At 33.9% G+C, this 16,973-nt stretch overlaps 1 protein-coding gene across 1 annotated transcript; it reads right to left on the bottom strand.

Annotated features, from left to right (window-relative positions):
* Window positions 1-11,137: 11,137 nt before the first annotated feature.
* Window positions 11,138-16,640, bottom strand: LOC127858849 (perlucin-like protein). Its single transcript, XM_052396180.1, has 6 exons — window positions 16,493-16,640; window positions 16,057-16,157; window positions 15,399-15,489; window positions 14,410-14,496; window positions 11,996-12,116; window positions 11,138-11,281 (listed from the first exon to the last, which is right to left on the bottom strand). Exons 1-6 carry the CDS (start codon window positions 16,536-16,538, stop codon window positions 11,248-11,250), a joined length of 480 nt encoding a protein of 159 aa, XP_052252140.1. The 5' UTR covers window positions 16,539-16,640; the 3' UTR covers window positions 11,138-11,247.
* Between the last annotated feature and the right edge of the window lie 333 nt (window positions 16,641-16,973).

Raw genomic sequence — 16,973 nt, 5'->3', positions numbered from 1 at the left:
AAAAAGCCTGCTTTAAAGTTGATTCCGAGTAATCATCCAATCATCGACTGATATACGAACTTCCTGTTGAACTGATATAAAATATATATTATGCAACGTAGTATCAGACAGATATCAATGAAGCGTTATAATAAACCATGGTCCCATATTATATAACCGTCAGCAAGTCATAATTGTATCCCATCAATTAACCCGAATAGTTGAAATAACAACACGATCTGATACGGGTTGGTGTATTAAACCTTGTTGATTGAATGTGAAAACCGCGCCGCTCGTGGATACAGATTTTTTGTCTATTTTAAATGTGTCTTCCGCCGTGTCTTTTGTAATTCTCGAACTGAAGACACATGAATTGCGGCAATGACTTTTCATAAATATAATTTCAAGTAAGTATCTAACCAGAATAGTGTTTTTTGTCGCAATTACGTTATCTTCTTACCAAATCTCTGGGTAAAATATATCTTAGTTTCGGGTAATAAGCATATTGTTTTCAACAATAACCTAGCATTATCTATACATACTTACGCCTTGATGGTCCAGGAGTGTTTGGAACTGCGTCATGCGCCTCCTTGGTCACGTGTTGCTCCTCGTCAACGAATCCGCGACATCAGAGCGGCGTCTGACGTCATCTCACCCGCTGAAAGGAACGATAATTACGGCATTCACAAATAACGCTACTTGGTCGAAAACATGTTTGGATCATAATATAACGATCACATAAAACAAACATATAGTCATTAGTTGACCATAGCAATTCTGGATAAAAGCATAGATTTAGTTTAAATGTATTCAATGAGACAATACAATATTCACAAATCTTAGTGTGTACAAATTCGAATCAGTGAGATATGGACTCTACTCAGGTTTGCAGTATTTTGTGTGTGGCCATTTTGTACTTATTGTGTTTGAAGTACATTGTGTACAAAATTATTACCTCAGACCATTGTGTAAGAATTTTTTTTGTACAAAACCATTTTGCATTACCTTGTTTCCTGAGATTATTTCGTATTAAATGCACTTCTAAGAGCGTCGTCGTGAATTACACGAATGACTGTGTCTTTTTGTTTATATTTCTTATACATTAATTGACTATGTAAAAACTAAAGCATAAACACACATAAACAATCTTTAGCGTTAATTCGTGCTCGTAACTGATCTATATTTCACTTCATATTTTACGCCATGGAAACCTATAAAGCATATATGAACACAATTTTATCAACACCACGTAAATGTACGAAGATTCACAACTACTTACGTATAGTGATAAGATGTTTTACTCCGGGGTGTGCACCAAGATCAAAAAGTCGCCGGGTTCATGAAGATTGTCCTTAAACCCTGAAACAAAACCCACCAATCAAGGTCAATCTAATAAATATTTCAGTATATGACTATCGATAAGGTGGGCTCGGGTCCGATGCCCAAGCGTTCACAACAGCGTATTTATATAAAAACTCGGTCTACCAAATCGAGCTCTAACATGGCTTTATAAGTCGTTGGTTTTGGATGCAATCAAGTAAAAAATAAGAACGTTCAATACAATTTATCTATGTAACCTCTTACGGTCGTAATAATCTGATACAGTATCTATGCATGATACACGATATCATATAAAGGGGCATTTCCTATATGAGTGACTGTGATGCAACTTTATAACAAACTTATAGAAGAGTTATACACAATACACGTACAGGTAGTTATAATTTTCTGGATGCATACAAGAAAGCTAAGTTTTATGTAAGATGAATATTGTTAATAAGAAATATACCATCAAATAATAATAACACATAATTATGTCAAAATGATAAGGCTCGATAAATGATGAATAAATTCGTTAGGTTCGTCTTGATTCATGCGCAAAAAGTAATATTTAAATAAAAAAACAAACAAAGCAAAGCATCTATATTCTTTACTACGACGATTTGGCGATTAAAGTCTGTTACAATGCATTGTGTGTTTCGCTTACTAGTTTATACTTTTGTTCAGACCAACATGTATAATGTTTACTTTAAGTTTGATCCTTATCTCTATACAAAATATTATCGCAACAGAAGGACTTGACTTCGATAATGTCAAGGTAAATGTCAAGATTTATCTTTTGTATACTACGACTATACTACTACTACTACTACTACTACTGACTACTACTACTATTACTACTACTACTACTACTACTACTCTACTACTACTACTACTACTACTACTACGACTACTACTAACTACTACTACTACTCTACTACGCTACTACGACTACTACTACTACTACTACTACTACTACTACTACGACTTCTACGAATACGACTAACTACTACTACGTACCACCAACCACCGCTACTACTACTACTACTACTACTACCACTCTACTATTCTACGACTACTACTACTACTCCTACTACTACTACGACTACTACTACCTACTACTACTACTACTACTACTACTACTACTACTACTACTACTACTACTACTACGAACTACTATTACTACTCTACTACTACTACTACTACTACTACTACACTAACTACTCTACTACTACTACTACTACTACTCTACGACTACTACTACTATTACTACTACTATACTACTACTACTACTACTAACTACTACTACTAACGACTATTACTACTAGTACTACTACTACTACTACACTACTACACTACGACTACTACTAACTACTACTACTACACTACTACTACTACTATACTACTACTACTACCACTATTACTACTACTACAACTCCTATTACTACTACTACTACTACTACTACTACTACTACTACTACTACTATTACTACTATTCGACTACTACTACTACTACGACTCTACTACTACTACTACTACTACTACTACTACTACCACTACTACTACTACGACTTCTACTACTACTACTACTATTACTACTACTTCTAATACTACTACTACTATTACTACTACTACTACTACTACTACTTCTTCTACTACGACTACTACTATACTACTACTACTACTACTACTACTACTACTACTACTACTATACTACTACTACTACTATTACTACTACTACTATTACTACTACTACTACTATTACTACGATTACTACTACTACTACTACGACTACTACTTCTATTACACTACTACTACTACTACTACTACTACTACTACTACACTACCACCACACCACCACTTCTACACTACTACTACTACTACTACTACTACTACTACTACTACTACTACTACTACTACTATTACTACTACTACTACTACTTTACTCTTACTACTACTCTACTACTAAACATTACTACTACTACTTTCTACTACTATTACTACTACTACTACTAATTACTACTACGACTACTACTACTAGACTACTTACGACGAGTACTAACTACACTACGAACTACTACTACGTTAACTACTACTACTCAATCACTACGAATCTACGACTACTACACTACTAATAACGACTACGTACTTCTTCTCTACGTACTTCTAACGACGAGTACTACTACTACTATGATTACTACTACTACTACTACTTACTACTATACTACAACTACTACTACTACTACTACTACTACTACTACTACTTATTCTACTACTACTACTACTACTGACTGGTCTACTACTACTATGACTACTACTGCTATGACTACTACACTACTACTACTACTATACTACAACTACTACTACTACTACTAGTACTACTACTTACTACGACTACTACTACAACTACTTCTACTACTACTACTTCTATCACTACTGCTACAAAATGGTTAAATATTATCTAGATTTGAATTGTTTTTCTATAACGAATATATGACATCATTGTACATTTTTACATGGAAAATACGCTTTATAAACGCCATTTTTGCAAGTTACATTTTGTTACAATCATGCTAAGTTTGGTTTATATTATTAATGTATAGCCCATGTGGAAAAGTCATTCACGTTGTTATAACAAAACAAAACAAGTTGATTCCAATTTAAACGCGTGTCTTATGGCGAAAAACTCGGAACTAATTATATAGCACTTACATGTCAACGCTTCCTCTGCGTGTCTGCTCCCATCCATCCCTATTATTATTTTTCTTTTCCGCGAAATATCTTTATTACCGGTTTCCTCCATAATTTACACCAAACTTTAATATTTTCTCAATATCTTTGTTAAGTCAAAATTTGAAGTGTAGAATGATACCAGAAGCATGTAGCTATCGGTAAACCTCATGAAGGTCGCGTACGAGTGTGTAAACCGTACTGAAAATAGGTCACGCGTTTAAATTAAGATAATTCTGTTTGCATTTATACAGTTTATAAAAGGAATTAATCCATTAAAAGAGTGTGTGCCGGTCATTTGATATCAACCGTAGCGTTACTACTCAGACGTTCAACCGAATCCAACACATTTTCTTTTTATTTTATGCTTTTTCACCGTTTATTTACTTTGTAAAAGAGTTTAACTGGAGAAATTCGCTGGTATAATGACGTCATTTCGTCACACTAATGACGTCATTTTGTGTGTTTTTTAAATGCATTGAGGCACGCCACGGGAGAAACTCCGAGAGAGGATAACTTTTCAGCAAAAGGGAAACAGCTGTTAATTATTGTCTTGAAACAGGGGCATACAAGAAACAGACAATTTGTTAATGTCAATGTAAGATCGTTTGTTATTTCACTCGTGGTCATAGAAAAATAATATTTTAAGCTGCGTCCCAATACACATAATGGGCACTTTTTTTAACTATGCACATTCCAACTCGCCGGATACCAATGTCAGACAGTCTAAAAAACGTCCATAATAGCCAGAATATGCTACCGATATTATCCCGTTTAATATTAAAAACACAATCTGACAATCGTGAAAAACAAACTTATATACCCAATTTATCCTCTCACGTGCCTTTAGATCAGCCCGATAACCAGGTATTCCAAAAGATATTAGGCTAGATGACCACGTGACCCCGAATATCCATCAGTTGCTCTCCGCGCATGCGCATGCTTTTACCATTTTCTATTAATAAAATATACTTTTTATGTAATAACATACCATATACATGTAAATTTAATTAAATACCAAATACATGTAAAGAACTGTTTGTTTAAACATTATTATTTAAACAGCATAAGTTCGTCTTTGTGTATTGAATTAATAACGAGTAACTCTATGTATGTGTTGTTTAACAAGATGGAAGCTAGCCTTAGCGCTTTGCATGACGTGACGTAACAATGTTTTTATTCGCGCGTGATGTTTCCCATATTTAATATTTAAACACAAAATACTAAAAAACTAGATATTATAGAAACATTTCAACGCTTGTTGAAATGTGACAAGATTAATATAATAATATGATGGTGACGTGAATGGAGAATGATTATCTGGCTCGTCGGAGGATCTTATCGGGTGAGCCGAAAATTCCTCCGACTTGCCAGATAACCATTCTCCAAGCACGTCACCAACCTATTATTCTCTATATACCATATCATGACGCATACAATATGATATGATGTGTATCCTTTACATCTACGTCTGCATGTGGGCAGATTGAACATAAGTTTATGAATTCAATATATCCTTAATATCTTTTATTATGAAAATACCAGCTAATATGAACTAAATATTATCAGCATAAAGATACAAAAACTAACAAATCATCCTCATCATCACCATCGTCCTGATCCTCCTCCTCATCATCATCATAATAAGTATCGTCATCAACATCCCTCTCCTCCTCCTCCTTCTCCTCCTCCTTCTACTCCTCCTCATCATCATCATAATCATCATAATCAGTATCGTCGTCATCATCATCATCATCATCATCATCATCATCATCATCATCATCATCATCATCATCATCATCATCATCATCATCACCATCATCATCATCATCATCACCATTACCAGCAGCAGCAGCAGCTTACTCTTTAACATCATCATCAGCATCCTAATGATCACCATTATCATCGTTTTGATTTACATCTTAATTGTTTTTATCAATGGAACCTTCATCTTTTCAGAAACATTTTCTGCATCGGGATATTTCTGACCTAATACATACAAATCGTAACTTCCATACACAAAGTAACATGTAATATCGTTAAGTTAATTATATGTTAGTCTCCATCTCTTTCGAACTGTCGCTTTACAACGCACCTGTATTATTTAAACGTTAAATACATTATTTTCGATTTAATATATAATGTTGAAGGGTGAAAGAAAATTCTGTTTGAGTGAAACACTTACGATTTTATGTGTGTTCAGTATTTTCGTGTTGTCCATAATGAACTTGCATGAAATATAATATTTAAAAAAAAATGAGAGATTTTAAACAGGCTAAAACGAATGTTAACGGACTCGCATCAACGAAGGGAACATATATTTATAAGATTAAACTGTTTCAATTCAAACGCTCATCACAGCTATTCAAAAAATATACGTTATGCTTTCTTATAATGATCTAATTCCCTCAAAGGTGATTGGGATGACTTTGTCTGAAAATATGAATTTGAAAAAAAAAATCGGCTTTTGTCTGAGTTTGATAACGGAAATGGACAACACACACCAGAAGCCATCTGACTAATTACGAATAACTTATGTTTCATCACATGTGTATTGATTGTTATCAATTATATTTATCAAAAAAAATGACGACTGTATTAAAGAAATAATATTTTTCTTTCATGGTTTGTTGTCGAATAACCCACAGTAAGGAGTATAGTTGCGTAGGAATTAAATCACGAGTGCAAAGCACGAGTGATTTGATAACACGCATAAATACTCCTTATTGTGGGTTATTCGACAACAAACCATCATAGAAAATTATTATTTCGATTCTAACACGATTCTGATTGATTTGGTTCACGCTTTTGGAACTATATTTTCAATACTCCGCTCTTCTTAGTACAAAGTGCATTATTTAGTGACGTCATTGAATTTTAAAAAACATATGACGTCGTTTTCATTCATAAATATTTTGCAAATGACGTCACCTTCATTTAGAACAAAAATCGTAAAAACGAAAATGACGTCACTCGTATTGATTCTACTGAAAAGCTGACGTGCTATAAATATTTTCTTAATTACGTTTCCTAACAAATACCATTCTTTGTAGGCGTGGTTATGCCACTTATCACCAAATACAATTTGTTGTTTCATTAAATTTATATACATGCTACGTTTATTACATTTCTTTTAGAGCGGGTTTTAGCACGTGCATTTAGTGAAATATTTTCTTTATTTATTCGGAACTATTTTCGAAACATTAAGCTCCGCACATATTTATTGCATTATATACCACACTTTATTTACTTCTTTGTCTATAGAAAACTAGTTGCGTGTAGTGTAAGAATCTGCGTATAAACATCAACAAAATATTTTAATAATATGATTGCAATCTCCGAATTGCACCTTAATATCAAAATTGTCATTCGTATACTAAAGTAAACTCAACCCAACTCACCCGTTAAGAATGTTCACAATCGTCCATTACTCATATCGCTTGTCTTACACCACCTTAACGCATATTTTGTCTCTTAAAACATTTTACGACAAAACCGGTCTAAAGTAGAATATGTGACCTCGCGTGACGATATTGTTAAAGTACACTTATTGGTTAGCCGAATGGTATTGATATATCCTACAATTTATATAACGTTGTTCAATGACACGTTATAATATGAGGCGCTATCGGGTAGTGCTGCAACAATATACCGGTATATCGGTATATATCGCAATACGCAATCCGCATATTGTATTGCGATACGATTTTCGTCATACCGGTACGAAAATTTTACAAACATGCATCTACATTTCGTTCAGAAAAGCCATCCAAAATAATGATATCAAGGTAAACAAAACAAAGCGGTATTTTGTAAAAATAAATTGTTACGTACAAATGTCATTCTAAAAAGTCTATTATACAGAGTAGCGTTGTTACATGGGAGCATTCATTCTATGCTTTTAAACGAATTATCGTTGAATTAATTACGCACAACTAAATGTTTCTTTCGATTCTGAAATGAGCATTATTAAATTTGTAATCCGAATTTCGGAAACATGCTTCCGAAATGTAATGCTAACGCGACAATAAAAAAAGTGCTTTATTCTTTTTCTCAATAAAAAGCGAAAGCGCGCAAAAATTATACAGACATGTAGAACGTCGCGTGCAAAGTGTGGGTGTATTTGTGTTGTATAAAACGGGAACATCACGTCAGGCGATTTACGCGTGTTCAGTGGGAAAAAAAAAATCCCGATTGGAAGTTATTTCATCACATCTTTAAATAGTAACAAATGCCAAAATGTATTTGATATGTAAGAAAATTGGTGAATGTTTGTGTTTTGTGTTATTCTTGAGCATTTTTATAGTAAACATTTACCAGACTTTGCTTTAAAACTGGAATATACGGGATTATCGGGTAATTGGCCAGTCATAATTTTGGTACAAGTAAGCAATATATTGCGATATATTGCAACACGGGTTTTTGAGCTGACAATATATCGCAATACGCTTTTTGGGGTATTGTTGCAGCACTACTATCGGGTAATAAGGCGGGATAAACACGATGTGTACCATAAATGACGTCGGACCATTCACTGTCACACCAGGACACATTCCTAATAGTTACATCTGCCTACAAAATATCGGCCGGTTTCAAAAGGATTATACAAATAAAACAATAGAATGAGGCGTGACAATAAGCTAATAATTACAAAGCCGATCATCCCATCCTTTATGCTGATTGTCAATCTTAATGTATTATGGTTTTAAGAACAAACCTAACTTAAAGTGGTGTAATTTAATCAATCAAAATTCAAACACACGCGCGGTTTAATTGTAATTAAAGTTTACAAAAAATATTTAATTCGTATCACATAAGAAGAAGAATGTATCTAGTTAACGATAACAATGACAGTAAAACCTGTCTGAAAAGTCGCTCAAATTGTGTTTTTAGCTTCAAGCCTCACAATGACGACAATAAGTCAGGCAAAACACAAAACTTATTTTACAACAAAAGAGACATGAACAATTAATTACAAATGAATTTTGCTTTGACCCTGAAACACATTTAATGTATGCATTGAGTTCCAGAGATCAGAAACATTTACTGTTGGTTGAAATATGTATAAAAAAAAGACACTATAATAAAACATGCTAAGTCTACAGTTTTGGAATGAATATAAGCCAAATGTATTCTGTTTTGATATTGTTCTATGTATGTAACAAGCTTCGCTTGTAATGTATGTGGCGAATGAAGTGTGCTCACATTGTATATGCCATCGTTCTTTGTTGTTAATAATGTTCTCCACGTGATATGCCACGTGAGCTGTTAATTACAACTATGAAAAATGAGCTTGCATGTATCAAATAAATGTTGCCTCTTTCTTTGCACCAATGTCATGATTGATTGTATCGTCAACAATATGCTGCATAATTTTTAGCATTACAATGTACTTTATATCATGTATGGCATTGTTAATATTTTGTTCTTAAGCAACACTTTTTGCAAGACGACAAACGAAAATTGGTAACACTTTGTCAAAAGGAATTTCCGTCAAGAAGCTTGTTTTATATAGTGGAAATACGCTAGTTACAAAATTCTATACATTGAAATGTATTTTTGATTTATTATACCGAACACTCATAGTGCTTTGAAATATTAAACGTGTTTGAATTTGACTTATTCATTGTGTATCCTTCCATGGTCGAAATTAGTTCCTAATAATGAAGAGTTGATTTTTTTCTTGTAAAAGCAGTTTAGCAATAGCAGTAAAGTCCACTGTGGCTATTTCCTGAATCATAATTCTGTTCTATACATATGGTGCAATTAAATTTGTGTCAGGCTAAACAATAATATATATGTAGTGTTAAATAGTTATACATTTTTTACAAAGAAAATAAGGTCCGAATTATGTAAGTATAGCTATATTTGTAAAGCTATATGCATAACATTATGTGACCACTGTGTATTAAACCCATCCATGTACCATTCTCACGACATAGGTTCACGAAATATGTTTAGTTCGTGTTTATTTAGAGTATTTGTTCTTTCAAATGATGTGTGCTTTTGTGTGTACTTTAACACATGTTGTTATTTATTTATATGTATGTTAATGACAATGAGCTTCACATGCTTAAGCCAAAAATAAACTATTATGTTCTGTTAAAAAAATTAATCATTTCGGGTGCGTTTCTCGAACTTGCTATACCGAAAACCTGTTTCATGAGGGTGTGTTTATTAAACCAAGTAATATTACAGATCCGCGGTTGAATTACCAGTGACAAATTTGCAGAATTAGTTTTTATGAATGGTCAAAATGAATGGGTTAGGTGTTAAACGAAGACGAAAGCGTTACACATACAAAACAATACACTTTACTACTTGATGTCTGTTTCAAGTTGCCAATCCTCTATTTTGTTAACACAATTATTGGTGCCTACCTTGATCAGGAAGGAAGAACGAACGAAAAGGCGTGTTCCATCAGGTACAGGACAGGGGGAATTATGACACGGGAACACATTAACATTTTCATAAATGTTAAACTGAATGGTAGTGTAGTTAGTAACCATACCATACTATGGAACACGGACCAATTGATGTAAATGCGTGGCCATATCATTTACATCAAAGAAGATATTAACGCTTGATTGTGTTAGAACCTCTTAGATATTCTTTTTATTATTGCCATGTTTATAGTTAATTCACATCCTTAGAGACCTTTTGGGGTAAAAATGTTTAAATGAGACAATATAAATCTAAGTTCATTATAGGTTTAAATTATGAAATAATTACATATTGAATACATATTGAAACTCTATAATAATGTTAAGGCATTGTGCATGAAGGCATTTTCCGATGTTGCATATATGTTATAACATGACTATAAACAAAACACACCAGTATATATTAAATGAAACAAAACACACCAGTATATATTAAATGATAAAAGTTGGATGACCAACTAAGAACAGCCAGTGGTAATGCCTTAATTTGAGCATGTCCGATATGACTGTTGTTTGAATAAATTTCAACATGTGAATATAGTTTACACGATTTTCTTCCCCAAATCTCATCTGATTTGTTTATAAAGTGCCTACGCGCTTCCACGTGTGTGCGACAATACACGATAATATGTTCGTTTTATCAAACTAACACGAAGCCTTATATCTAACCAAAAACGTTATGTCTTATATTGATTTTCAAACGTACATTAATTACACATATTCGTCCTTGTACACAAAAGAAGTAAGAAAGTGTCAAGATGTCATCTCATCGATATTAGCCAACAGTCTCGACCTCAGTGTTGCGTGCACTAAAATAGAAAGGAAGTCATTTATAGTTGCCCCACCGATAATATGCAGACAATATTATTCAATGTTTGAAATCACTGCTCAAACTTTATAAATCTCGAATTCCAAAAACGGACTTCCATACACAAACATACGACTCTCTCTTCGATTCCGGCATAGTGTTTACATAAAAATTAACACTGGCAATATTTAGTATATAAATTTATCAAACACATCAATACTTTTGTATATGAGATGTGCTCATCGGGAAATACAGAAACAACATCACTTGGGTGGTTTTCCCATCACAGTGCAGCTTTAACGTTCAAGTGAAAACCGCTTGTAATATTCAATCGTTGCGTAATACAGTATACCGCGTTCATTAATTAGGTCAGTAGAATACTACTAATTGAAACAATTATAACTGTGTAACTTTTATGGGCGGAGAAAACTTAGTCGTTTTTAGTAAAATAAAAAATACTAGAAGTATTAACATGTGCATGTGTTCTACGAATACCGCTTACAAACTCATTACAATTGTGCAAATAACACTGAAGTAATGTTTTTATGCGCAAATATTTGAATCATTTTTGTCAAACCTCTTTATGCATCGGGGATATTGCCCCCATATACCCATTAATGTTCAGTAAATAAAATTAAATTAATGAGTGAACGTTGGAATTGGAATGCAAAAAAAATACAACACGTGCACGTATAACAAGAAACAACACACACACCTAAGTTCGCAAAGAGGTGGGTAGTGAGCCGTACATTCAATGTCAGCCCATCTGAACTCATAGATTGATGCAAACAACCCACAGTCTTCTCCTGGATGGGAATGGTCATTCGACTCAAAGTCTGAAAAACACATTCGCAAACATCATGTTGGTCATTCGACTTAAAATCTGAAATACATATTCGTGAACAATATGTTGGTCATTAGACTTAAACTCTGAAATACACATTCGTGGACAGGACGTTTAGACATACACCTTTAAAATCACTGGTATATAAAGTTAAGATACTAACAAATACTACATGTAGTAGCGCACGTTTTATTTAAGGCACGTCATTAAATTCATGTTAAGAACACAATATTGACAAGAACACACATGTTAAAACTTTACAAATAAAATAAATCACTTTCCTTTGACCCGAGCTCCCGGGTTTTGACGCTTGAAAATTACAGAATACCCAAGTTTGACTCGTGACAAAATTACGTCATGAGTCACATTTGACCCTGGGGAATGTGCCGACTTGCGTCAAAATGATTAAATGTTGTTAAGAGTAATCGATAATTGGCTTGGGGCGGAGTATCTTTTGGTAGACGCCAACCGTTATCGCCCGTTTCCAATATTTGAATCACAAGTCCGCCGAGTAAGCGGAGTTTTGCCCATTGAGAAATCTAGTAATGACCAATTAAAACACTGCTGGTTCGATGACGCGTGTATCAACGTTCCATTATTTATCTGAGCGTCTGTTATCAGCTGTTTGCCGAAACGACATTTATTAAACCCACTAAAACAGAACGGACTCACCCGCGTCAGTTTTAATAATATCCAATATATAATAATAACATCCATATCCACAATATTTTGAGAAATACTTCCACAATAGGTCAAGATATATTTCCAATGCTGAATACAGTGTACCCAACCCTGTTTTATTCCATGTTTGCTCCGTTCAAAGACGCGCGAAAGTTATGCTGGCATATGTACTGTCTACAACGTCTATTTACGCGCTTTGCATCAGAGTTGCTAAAAATAACCATATAACTGGTATAACTGACCGTGTGGCAAAGTGACAAATTTGGATGCTGCATGTGCTAATTGATTACAACATAGGTGTAATAATTGACCATTTGAGACGGCATAAAAAATCGGCGTGTTTGTCGCACGTCTTCGGTTAAGATGGCACATGAAATAATTAAATCCGGATTTTAGCCGTCCAGGGTCGATTTTGAGATACATGTAAATCCAATTAGTAAGTTTAAGGAGGTATTTTGATGGTAAACGGCTGGCACTGACATGAGCAGTAACTGACGAAACATCTTCGCTACTCTCCGAAAACCGTACAATTCTACGAACGTTGCTAATGTCCGCCAACTATAAATTATATATAAGCAAAGTAAAGCACTGCAATATCATACTTAAAACAATATGTAAACCGAATTATATATAATTGCGTAATTGCTAGGTTACTTATTACTGGCTTTCATTTACTGCAGACAAACAAAACACATATTTTATTTCATTCGCAAACGACGTATCTCTACCTGTTTTAGGTCAGTCGTTTTCGGATACGGTATGGTTCGTCGATTTTAATTTATTTCCAACAATCTTTATAACATTTTTTATAGAATGACGAATACACATGCGGTGTTACGGATGGTCTGATTGATAAAATTTCGCAAGAAATTGCACATAGAAAGAAAATAAAGAATAACAATAAGCAAGGGCTCGAGGGGCGCTGCCCTCTATTCCCTTTATCCTACGGTCTCTGAATCTCTGCTTAGTTTTCCGTATATCGAATTTGGGACAATATACACCCCTGATATATATTATGTCAGTACAAGTGTGAGTGTTTTCTTTCGTTTTGATTTCACTATGCTCACAATGTTGGTCACAATGTATGTTTTGCATTATCGCTTTTATTGACTGGAATATAAAAAATAAATGTTTTGATATTTGTAAATTTTTTGCTTTTATATATTATATCTCAGTAATTTGCTTAAAGTACAAAAGATCATTGACTCTCCTGCGTTAATATTATGACTCATATAAATTTGATTTTGACTCTTGAAAATTTGGTCCCAAGAGTCATTGACTCTTGAGATATGGTCTATGGAAACATGTTCACATATAAACCATAAGGGCATGACAATTTGTTTTTAAATCAGTAAGCAAGTATGTGCTGCTACCATTTTGAGTTACTTTATGGGAGAGGATTATTTAATGAATTACGCTTTGAGGAAGAATACGACGCGAGCGACAAAATCTCTTATAAAAGGTGACTATTTTCCGAGCGTCTGAAATATGCTGATAAATGCCACGTGACGTACAAATATAGGACGTACTAAATTCATGATAAGGTAACCGGTTTAAATGGAAGACAACTATACAAACCAAAACGAACTTAAACGTTCAGTAACCTGTATATTCAGCCACAGTGTCATCGTCAAACCATCTCCAGACCCCTTCTGCGTCTTCGTCAGTTATGCCAAGCCACCAATGAATAGCTGAGACATATAGAACATATTAAAAAATATTCACAAATTTTCACAAATACACTTGACATTAGTAGTTTTGCAGACATAATAATATCACTATACAAAATAAAATCGTTTAAGACCATATTATCTGTTCAGTCATTTAGACATTTATTACGTCTGAACACCGAAACTCAAACATGATTGTACGGTATTTGTTTCAGTATTAAAGGATAATTTACAGTATTCGAAAACAAATCGTGAACATTTCTTGTAGCGCTTGAGACACGATAATTAAAGCGAAACACAATTCAAAAGCTAAGCACACTTTATACTCCTGTCAATAATTAAATATGTATGCAAAATTGAATTATACTAGGAAATAGGTAAACAAATGTGTATACCAATCTTACTTAAAAACAAAACAATACAAAATAGCCCACAATGTTCGAGTAACAATATAAGCTTAGGTGAGTTACAATAATGCCACAACTCTTATCCAAAATCATTCTTTAAATTCGGTCGCCTTTCATCGGAAACAAGCAATACAGCTTTAAAATCGGAAATGTTTAGAAAACAATCGCGTAAGCCGTTGCTGTTAATTGAATATGTAGACGTTTATTCACAACACAATCGGACAAAGACCATGGGACATCTAAGACAAGCGGATCGAAGCTTGAATAACCAAAAAATTTAATCATTAGTTTTTTACTGAACTAGAAGCTATACTGAAATACGTCATAAAACACCAAACGTTTAGACAGAAATACAAGTAACCTTATCATAAACCTGAAGATAGTGAGAATATATGTCACAACATCACGTAGTACTATTATTTATATGCACCAATACTCGAAATAGTTATGTTACACAATAAACACAGATATCTGCAAACTTACTTCATGACTATCACACATTAAACTTGAGCTTACGTTTGCGTTCATTTAGCTGGTCCTTTATGAAGGCGTTTTCTTGCGCGTCATCCACGTGAATCAGATGACCGCCGCGCTGGCGACAGAATTGCTGCAATGCAGTTTCACATACTGTTGTACTAACTATTATAACTATATATTTCTTTCATGGCCAGCATATTGAGCGAAGAAACATATGGTTAACTTTTATGATTGGACTTAAGTTGAATTCACATCTGAAGAAACAAAAACAAATTCTAACGATGCGCTAGAGTAATCTTGGTAAGGTGTGATCTTTTTTCCGGAATAATTTTACTGTGTTAACTGTTTTCGTTCATACCAACTATCGTTGCAATCCAAAAGACAATGTTCAATCGAATATATGTAAATAATTCTAAAGTATGCAACAATATTTGCATTTAAAAACAATATTCGTGTTTTCTTTTTAAGTTACTGACATACCACGGTAGTATGGTGAATTAACGTTGTTGATGATCACGTGAAGTTAAATTATAAGAAACTGTATTGTTGCAGCGCATGTGATAGCATTACAGCCCCGGAAATTGCTTAGTACATATACAAGTGTTATTGCTAAATTGCTAAATAAATTAGTGATGGACGCGTTTAATGTAATATGGTCTTAAATGAATCCTTGTATGCGGCCCTATATATTGTTAACCTCGGCAGTAGTGAAATCAAGTAAGTTGTCCTCATGACCAAAGAGGTAACACGAACTTTCGTGAGCGATCCAACCGTTTGGACAGTTCGTACATGTTACTCCTGTAAATAAGATTTTGCCACGTTAATTACATATCGCGTTCTTACATAAATTAAAGAGAGATAGTGTATGTTATGATATAAGTTTTAGTCATCCATTCATGCTATAGTGGGTGGAGATAAGTCACACGGTGAGAAATACCAACATTTTGTCAACATAGTCAATGCGCAGCATAAGAGGTTAAGAATATATTACTAACAATATTTATTTTCTTATAATGATAATAATTTAGAAGAAATCAATTCAATATATTAAACTGTCGGTTAAATTATATGTATTGTGCGTATGTACTATTAAAAATAGCAAATAGTAGAAGTATAATCTTTAAATCGCGTACCTTTATTACAGCAAATCAAACACGCAAATAATACGAACAAAAACATTTCGGTTTTATAGACAATGTTTTCAATATTCTATCAAGTTTAAGTGTCCTCATAGATTGATATTTTAGGACATCGTGCAAACAAATGTACGGACTGGTTTTCTTATCATTCAATGGCGCAGTTAAGAGTGTTGCCAACCAATTTAAGGTAGTGTTCCTTTGTCTGAACAAGAACAACAGCTATACGAATAAAGGCAGTTTCCAAACACCGAATAATTATATAAGGTGTTCGATGCAAAATAATCTTATATTGGTTTACACCCTCACACAAAAGTGGAAAGAGGACAACGACAACGAGCGAGGCATGGTATTGTAAGGCGCATGGGGGGTAAGAGGGTTAGGGTAAGGGGTAGGGGTAGGGTTAGGAGTCGTGTTTGAGTTTGGGTTAGCCTTAACCCTAACCTTAACCCTAACCCGGCACCTAACCTTAACCCTA

This window comes from Dreissena polymorpha, chromosome 14, assembly GCF_020536995.1.
Source record: "Dreissena polymorpha isolate Duluth1 chromosome 14, UMN_Dpol_1.0, whole genome shotgun sequence".
NCBI lineage: Eukaryota > Metazoa > Mollusca > Bivalvia > Myida > Dreissenidae > Dreissena > Dreissena polymorpha.
The sequence above is the reverse complement of the archived record's forward strand: the minus strand, read 5'-3'. Positions and strand labels throughout refer to the sequence as shown.

Bases quoted from the DNA above. Each gene is read 5' to 3' on its own strand.
- LOC127858849 (XM_052396180.1), bottom strand. From the start codon at position 16,538: ATGTTTTTGTTCGTATTATTTGCGTGTTTGATTTGCTGTAATAAAG. The intron at 16,158-16,492 runs GTACGCGATTTA...TCTTATTTACAG, and splicing joins TTTGATTTGCTGTAATAAAG to GAGTAACATGTACGAACTGT. The intron at 11,282-11,995 runs GTGTGTGTGTTG...TTTCTATTTTAG, and splicing joins CCACCTCTTTGCGAACTTAG to TGCACGCAACACTGAGGTCG.